We start from the raw sequence: 9,062 nt of genomic DNA, 5'->3' as shown, positions 1-9,062 counted from the left end.
GACCTCTAACACCTCAGATCGTCTTGAATTTAGAGAGAGAGAGAGAGAGAGAGAGGTTTCATAATACAGAAAAGTGAACTTCACCCTTCAATATGGTAGTCTAAATTACTCATGTTAAAGGCTTTCCTTTCAGTTGGTATAGGCTAGTCTATACCTCTATGCCACAGGAGGTTGGTGGCACCTTAAATGGGGAGGACTGGCTCATGGTAATGGCTGGAGCGGTTTTGGTGGAATGGTATCAAATACATCAAACACGTGGTTTGATGCCATTCCATTTGCTCTGTTCCAGCCATTATTATGAGCCGTCCTCCCCTCAGCAGCCTCCACTGCTGTACTGAGTTAGGCCTAATGTGTTTTCATACCCTAGGTTTTTAGCCTAGGTACTTTTATGTTATTATGTCTCATGAGGTGTGAATGCGAAACAGCTCTGATCATGCCACCACAGCCTCACGGTTATCGGACACATCAGACAATATTTCCAGTTGCACGTGAACTCATGCACACATCACTTTCAATGTGGCGGATGGGCTAGAAAATCTGTAGCACAGTAAGGTCCAGGTGATCAAATGGCTGATCATTTTTCTAGGGATGTATTTAAGCCCTACTTTACTTTATCAAGATTCTGCAAAGGAAAAGCACACAATCTCAGATTCCCTAGTGAATTGATTGAGACCGTTCATCCATGTTGTTCTTGTAACGAAGCCTTCAAGGCTTACACTCAACCTTAGAGACTATGACATTTGTAATCTGCCTCCTTCCTAGTCTTGACCTTTATGCACAGGTGGTACAGTGCTGTGTAGTGTTTTGTTCAGTTGGTTCACAAGTGGTACAGTGCTGTGTAGTGTTGTGCATCTGTAGTGTTGTGCAGCTGTTTCACGGGTGGTACAGTGCTGTGTAGTGTAGTGCAGGTGGTGTAGTGGAGTAACACGTTGCCTTAGACCGGCAGGACTCGAGTCTGCTCCCAGAGCCTGATGGTGGACTAACACAGTCTGAGTCTGTATTTACACATACCGCACAGGTTACATACTAGATCGGCTGCTGGGGTTCATGCAAAGACGTGGAGAACAAGAGTTTACTAATGGTAGCTCCTCTCACCAAACTTAATATCTAGGGTTAAGCTCAATGGGCTAACACAGGCTCAAGTCCTTCAAACAACCCAAGTTTGATACCAAATTGGTCACACTAGTTTCCCTCTAACGTTGTATTGTGCCCCACTACATCAGTGGTGGTTGTAGTGGGATGTCTGCAGTCTATGTAGCAGTTCACTTTGGGGGTTGGATGCAGACCTGTCTAAGGTATGTGAGGTCTGGACCTTTATGGCAAATATGTCTTTGCCCTGTAACCACAGACCAGTGGTGGAAAAAGTACCCAACTATCATACTTGAGTAAAAGTAAAGATACCTTAATAGAAAATGACTCAAGTAAAAGTAAAAGTCACCCAGTAAAATTGTACTTGAGTAAATGTATACAAGTATTTGGTTTAAAATATACTTCAGTATCAAAATAATACTATAAATCATTTAAAACCAGATGGTACCATTTTCTGTTTTTTATTTTTTTATTTCCGGAAAGCCACGGGCACACTCCAACATTCAGACATAATTTACAAACAAAGCATGTGTGTTTAGTGAGTCTGCCAGATCAGAGGCAGTAGGGATGACCAGGGATGTTCTCTGTTTAGTGAGTCCTCCAGATCAGAGGCAGTAGGGATGACCAGGGATGTTCTCTGTTTAGTGAGTCTGCCAGATCAGAGGCAGTAGGGATGACCAGGGATGTTCTCTGTTTAGTGAGTCCTCCAAATCAGAGGCAGTAGGGATGACCAGGGATGTTCTCTGTTTAGTGAGTCCACCAGATCAGAGGCAGTAGGAATGACCAGGGATGTTCTCTGTTTAGTGAGTCTGCCAGATCAGAGGCAGTCGGGATGACCAGGGATGTTCTCTGTTTAGTGAGTCCACCAGATCAGAGGCAGTAGGGATGACCAGGAATGTTCTCTGTTTAGTGAGTCTGTCAGATCAGAGGCAGTAGGGATGACCAGGGATGTTCTCTGTTTAGTGAGTCTGCCAGATCAGAGGCAGTAGGGATGACATGGGATGTTCTCTGTTTAGTGAGTCTGCCAGATCAGAGGCAGTAGGGATGACCAGGGATGTTCTCTGTTTAGTGAGTCTGCCAGATCAGAGGCAGTAGGGATGACCAGGGATGTTCTCTGTTTAGTGAGTCCTCCAGATCAGAGGCAGTAGGAATGACCAGGGATGTTCTCTGTTTAGTGAGTCCTCCAGATCAGAGGCAGTAGGAATGACCAGGGATGTTCTCAGTTTAGTGAGTCTGCCAGATCAGAGGCAGTAGGGATGACCAGGGATGTTTGGTTGATAAATGTGTGAATTTGACAATTTTTATGTCCTGCTAAGCATTCAAAATGTAACGAGTACTTTTGGGTGTCAAGGAAAATGTATGGAGCAAAAAGTACAATATTTTCTTAAGAAATGTTGTGAAGTAAAAGTAGTCAAAAATATAAATAGTTAAGTAAAGTACATATACTCCAAAAAACTACTTAAGTAGTACTTTAAAGTATTTTTTCTTAAGTACTTTACACCACTGCCACAGAGTCAGTGGAATTAACTTCAGGCATAGTCTTGTAAACCCGACCCTAGGCAAGCCAGAACTTTTGAAAATGGTTCTGGACCTGGATGTCTAGAGAGACTACTTCAAGCATTTTTACCCATCAATTGCTACAATAGTGATACATTGTGAGTTACATTTAAGTATCTATTCCAAAGACTATTCCAAAGACTTCCACATTGAAGAAAGGACACCCTCCATCCCATAATCTACATCAGCCATACTCAAAGACACTGAAAATACTGCTCTGCATCTATGATTAGAACACAGCTCTATCATTTGAAAGGCCAGAGGAGCCGAACAACAAAACCAGAAAGACAAAAATAAAGAGGCAATAGCATGACTCCACCTCCAGAGGGCGCTGTCTTTTATTTTTGTGTGAAACTTGTCCGTTGGGTGAACGTAGCATTTTCTTATTGGCTCTTACCGACAGGCTAATTTCGGGTCAAGTCCTTCCTGCGCATGAAGTCTGTTGGGTCAGCAGTGCGGTGGTTCCTTTAGCCCTTTGTAAACATTTGACAATAATAATCGATTGAAATAGACGACGGAAACCGTATAATAATAACATTATTGTAAGGTGTGTTGCACGCGGAGCTTAATTTAACGTCTGCAGAGCAAGGGGGTAACAGCAGAGAATGACGAACGGTTCAAAGAGAAAAGAAGAAGTTCATCTCGCCAATGGGGGTGTAAAGCAGTCCACATGGAGCAAAGTCTTAAATAGTACCGCTGTATGGGAAGAGAAGGTTGGTTTAGCTCATCTGATTATAAAGATATTGTTGTTTTTCATGTATATTTTTAACAAAGCTGCATATTTAGCGTTTTCATATTGGGCCCTCACTTGATTGGCCAGACAGCTAACTTTAACCAGCATGCTAACGGAGCTAGCTGGCTGTCACCAGGAATCAGGATCGGGTAACGTCGGGGTAGGCTAACGTTAGCTATTTAGGTTGGGGACATGGTTGAGGGATCTGATTTCCCTGTCTCAAGTGCCAACGATAGTTGTGACTCCTATGATTGTGTATTTTAGCTAGCTACATTGACATTGTGAAGATGGGGCCCGGGAGTTGCCGTGGCCTTTGTTACAGTCAAGATTAATGCAAATACTAATCCGTCAAACCCACTGGTCTTTGAGTAGCCATTAGCTTCACCCCTCAGTGACTTCTTCAAGATTAATCAAACGTTCGCTATGTTGTCGGCATTTAGCACAGCAGCTCTCAAACGTACCACTGTTTACACTACGCTCATACATGAATTTGTGTAAATTTCTGGATACTGTCTGCAGGGGAAACTTGCCAGTGGATGAATATAGAATACTTTATAAATGTGACTATGACATTACTTGCTCCTCTTTGAAACAATTCACTTATTTTTATCCTTTTCTTCTGCTTACTCTCCAGGATGAGTTTTTAGATGTGATCTACTGGATTCGACAGATTATTGCTCTCATCCTTGGCGTGATATGGGGTGTTGCACCACTAAAAGGCTTCCTAGGAATAGCCATGTAAGTATCATAACGCCTACTTTCCTTTTGCACTCATTGTGGACTGCAGGGCCAGGAGAGTACACTGGTTCGATGCATCTCTCTACGATACATCCCCTTAAAACAACTACCTCTTGCAGTGTTAATCATTTATTTTACAACAGTAACATCTTTGTGTATAGATTCCCTCTCTCTTGTTCCCTTCCTGTTTTTTCCCAAACCACTATAACAACTGTTCCTTAACTTCAATAACAACGACGGCACCATCTCTGTCTAACACTACCCTCTCGTCCTCCAGATTCTGTGTCATCAACGCGGGGGTCCTGTATGTGTACTTCAGCAGCTTTCAGCAGGTGGACGAGGAGGAATATGGAGGAACGTGGGAACTCACCAAAGAAGGCTTCATGACATCCTTTGCATTATTCCTGGTACGCACACATTTGTTTAACCTCTGTGGAAGTAATGTTCCAGGTAGTATTTATTTTGTGGTCAGTGGTCACCAACCCAGGTCATAGAGAGATTGTTTAGTCTGCGGACATGGCTGAGGGATCTGATTTCCCTGTCTCAAGTGCCAATGATAGTTGTGACTCCTATGATTTTGTATTTTAGCTAGCTACATTGACATTGTGAAGACAAAGCCCGGAAGTTGTTGTGGCCTTTGTTACAGTCAAGATTAATGCAAATACTAATCCGTCAAACCCACTGGTCTTTGAGTAGCCATTAGCTTCACCCCTCAGTGACTTCTTCCTCAAGATTAATCAAACGTTCGCTAGGTTGTCGGCATTTAACGATAGTTGTGACTCCTATGATTTTGTATTTTGTTCCTGGTTAGCAGTAGCACTAACACATATATTTTATTTTTAAAAGTTTAACCTTTATTTAACTAGGCAAGTCAGTTAAGAACAAATTCTTATTTTCAATGGCGGTCTAGGAACAGTGGGTTAACTGCCTTGTTCAGGGGCAGAACAACATATTTTCACCATGTCAGCTCAGGGATTCGATCTGGCAACCTTTCGGTTTACTTGTCCAATGCTCTAACCACTAGGCTACCTGCCGCCCCCATCTGATTGAAGTAAAAGCCTGATATGTGATCTATTAAGAGTTCAATTGGATATTGCAGTGATGTAAAAAAGAACCTGCACAACAACATACATTCTTTGAGCATGGATTCAGTACCCTGATATGGTTCTGAGAATTGAACAAAAACACTGTTTTCACAAGAACTGAAAATAGCCAAAAGTCTCTCAATCTGTATCAGTTTCTGATACTATATGTGAAAATGTCCTTTATCCATGGCTAACCCTCTCTCTTTCCAGGTGGTGTGGATAATATTTTACACAGCGCTTCATCATGACTGAAGACCCGAGGGGAATCCAATCCATTTGAGAAAAATATGAACATTTCAGTTGAAGTTAAAATGTCAAGACATGAAGTGTTTAGAAATTGTTTTTAAGACAACTCGGAAACTCCGAACCTCTTGAGTTAAAATGTACATACGTTTTTTTATTTTGCGTAGAGCTTCCTATTGGTTGATTCTGATATTTTCCAAGTGGGGAAGCTGAGCAATTTTTTTTAAATGAGTTTCCAAGTCGGAAATGTCAGAGTTTCCGAGTTGCTTTGAAAGCGGCAAAACTCCACCGTTTCTGGTGTGTCACCACCCACACCTAGGACCCGTCTGTATGCAGTGCATTTTGGGAGCCATAGTTTGACATGAATGACCTTGTAAGACCATCAGGTTAACATTAAGTTATGGCTCTGTTTGAATACTTTATTGGTGCATCTCAATCCTTTAACATTGCTTCTTCTCTTCATCTCCTTTCCTTTATCTGAACTGACATGTAAACACAGCGCTGGTGAGGGAATGTGGAGGATGCCATTTAGAAATTTGCTCTCACCTGTCCAGTTATTTCATATCAATGCAGATAAAGGGGATGAGGAAAATAGGTATTTTTTGACTATTGAGATGCAACCTTTCCATCCATCTGTTTTTCTCCTTAACTTTCTAGAGTTGATCACTAATCTGACAAATGGGTTGATGAAAGCAAGTGCTCAGCCAGATTGTTTCCACCTACCCATCCCATAGAGAATGATAGAGGCCTCTAGTGGCCAAAAGGCTGTATTTGCATGGGCGGCACCATTGAGGGCTTCCACCATTTTAATGTAATCAACTGGGTGGGACTTAACCTCATTGGCTGATCCCTCCTGGTGACTCTGATGGAGTAATGTCCAACTGGGTCATCATAAATTTGACTACTTAAAAATGGAGATTGCCTCAATCGTGCTGCCTTTGCTGTCACAAACGCTATAATTGCACAGATACAAAGATGAGTCCTCTGTATATCTTTGACCCACACAGCCTAGATCAGTGTAATCTTCATGGAGAGATGGAAGGAAACCTTAATCTCTGAAGTGTTGGAATTCTGTCCAACTTTTAAGCTAAAACTGTTCTACAGCCATAATCTGTTATTGTTTTTCTTTTCACTTAGTAATGGCAGTATTTGTATCTAGCAGTCAGAACTGGTTTTAATTCAACTTTTTTTGTTTGTTTTCCCTCACACATAGCTTCCAAATCAAATAGTCTTACCTAATGTTCTGAGATTATTAATTTAAAACATCTGTAAATTCTGTAAAATGTTCCCTTTTCTCAATCTGCATTGTATTAAACTGATTTATTTGTACTCCTTTGTTATATCTTGGTTGATGTAACATACATTTCAGTATTTTATAGTTCATTCAATGAATCGTTTGTGCAAGATGTCTGTAATGACTACTGTACCACGTACATGATTGGTTTTTGAGAGTATTGTATTTTCTGATTTGGGAATCACATTAAACAGGGGCTTTGTTTATCATCCAATTTCAAAGAGATGCTGTGTCACTGATTTAGTATTTGTTAAGAGCATGTTAACTCTTTTGCTGAGTAAAATCTTCTGCATTCACACAGGTGCAGTTCTTTGAATATGAATGGTACAGTACAGGTGACTCAAGTGTGTGCACATCCTTGTCTCAACAGCTAGTCACTAGTACATCATCTTGCAAGCATACAGTCTTCTGATTTTAAAATAAACTGTCTCCATAGCATGGCCAAAAAATGTCTAATTTTGGGAGACTCATTTGCAACTCATTGTGTCCTCTCTCCTCGCCTCCTCAAAACCCATTGGAGGAGAAAGTCAGAGGGGTGAGACCAATGGGTTTTGAAAGGTGGCAAGGAGTATTCATTTGAGATTAGCCCATTGTATTATTAGTATAGTATTTTATATACAGTACCAGTCAAATTTGGACACCTACTCATTCCAGGGTATTACTTTATTTGTACTATTTTCTACATTTGTTGAATAATTAAAAATGATGAAAAAACATTTAGAATCATGTAGTAACCAAAACAATTTTAAACTAATCAAAATATATTTTAAGTTTGAGTTTCTTGAAAGTAGCCACCCTTTGCCTTGACAGCTTTGCACACACTTGGTGTTCCCTCAACCAACTTCATGAGGTAGTCACCTGGAATGCATATCAATTAACAGGTGTACCTTGTTAATTTGTGGAATTTCTTTCCATATTATGGCAAGAACATCTCAAATAAGCAAAGAGAAACCAAAGTCCATTACTTTAAGACATGAAGGTCAGTCAATGTGGAACATTTCAAAAACTTGGAAAGTTTCTTTGAGTGCAGTCGCAATACCCATCATGCACTATGATGAAACTGTCTCTCATGAGGACCAGAATGAGGACCTTCCTTTCCACAGATTTACCTCTAATGCAGAGGGTAAGTTAGTTACCAGACTCAGGAATATCAGCCCAAATAAATGCTTCAGAGTTCAAGTAACACATCTAAACATCAACTGTTCAGAGGAGACTGCATGAATCAGGCCTTCATGGTCGAATTGCTGCAAAGAAACCAATACTGAAGGACACCAATAATAAGAAGAGACTTGCTTGGGCCAAGAAACACATGCAATGGACATTAGACCTTTGGTTTGATGAGTCCAAATTGGAGATTATTGGTTCCAACCGCCATGTCCTTGTGAGATGCAGAGTAGGTGAACGGATGATCTCCGCATGTGTGGTTCCAACCGTGAAGCATGAAGGAGGATGGTGCTTTGCTGGTGACACTGATTTATTTAGAATTCAAGGCACACTTAACCAGCATTCTGCAGAAATACGCCACATCATCTGGTTTGCGCTTAGTGGGGCTATCATTCATTTTTCAACAGGACCCAGCACACTTCCAGGCTGTGTAAGGGATATCTGACCAAGAAAGAGAGTGATGAGTGCTGCATCAGATGACCTGGCCTCCACAATCCCCCGACCGCAACCCATTTGAGATGGTTTGGGATGAGTTGCACTGCAGAGTGAAGCAAAAGCAGCCAACAAGTGCTCAGGAAATGTGGGAACTCTTTTGAGTCTGTTGGAAAAGCATTACAGGTGAAGTTGGTTCAGAGAATAGCAAGAGTGTGCAAAGCTATTTGTTGCTAACACTTTTGGTTACTACATGATTCCATGTGTGTTTTTTAATAGTTTTGATGTCTTCACTATCATTCTACAATGTAAAAAAAAACAAAGAAAAACCCTTGAATGAGTAGGTGTGTCCAAACTCTAACCAATAAATTACAGTCGTTGACTTTTTTGATTCAAATTAGATTGTGTCACTGGCCTACACACATACCCTATAATGTTAGTGAAATTATGTTTGTAGACATTTTTCCAAATATTTAAAACTGAAATGTCCTAACTTAATAAGTATTCAACCCATTTGTTATGGCAAGCCTAAATACGTTCAGGAGTAAAATGTGCTTACGAAGTCACACAGACTCACTATGTGAAATATTGTTTAACGTGATTTTTGAATGACTGCCTCATGTCTGTATCCAATACATACAATTATCTGTCAGGTCCTGTAGTTGAGCTGTGAATTTCAAATAGATTCAACCTCAGAGACAAGGGAGGTTTTCAAATGCCTCGCAAA

General features: G+C 40.8%; 1 protein-coding gene across 1 annotated transcript; it reads left to right on the top strand.

Moving 5' to 3' along the window:
- The first annotated feature begins 3,022 nt into the window (after positions 1 to 3,022).
- Positions 3,023 to 6,962, top strand: rab5if (RAB5 interacting factor). Its single transcript, XM_021566915.2, has 4 exons — positions 3,023 to 3,359; positions 4,014 to 4,117; positions 4,395 to 4,524; positions 5,413 to 6,962. The coding sequence occupies exons 1-4, from the start codon at positions 3,252 to 3,254 to the stop codon at positions 5,452 to 5,454; spliced, it is 384 nt and encodes a 127-aa protein (XP_021422590.1). The 5' UTR covers positions 3,023 to 3,251; the 3' UTR covers positions 5,455 to 6,962.
- Positions 6,963 to 9,062: the final 2,100 nt, after the last annotated feature.

The sequence above is a fragment of the Oncorhynchus mykiss genome, chromosome 16 (assembly GCF_013265735.2).
Source record: "Oncorhynchus mykiss isolate Arlee chromosome 16, USDA_OmykA_1.1, whole genome shotgun sequence".
Lineage (NCBI taxonomy): Eukaryota > Metazoa > Chordata > Actinopteri > Salmoniformes > Salmonidae > Oncorhynchus > Oncorhynchus mykiss.
The sequence above is the reverse complement of the archived record's forward strand: the minus strand, read 5'-3'. Positions and strand labels throughout refer to the sequence as shown.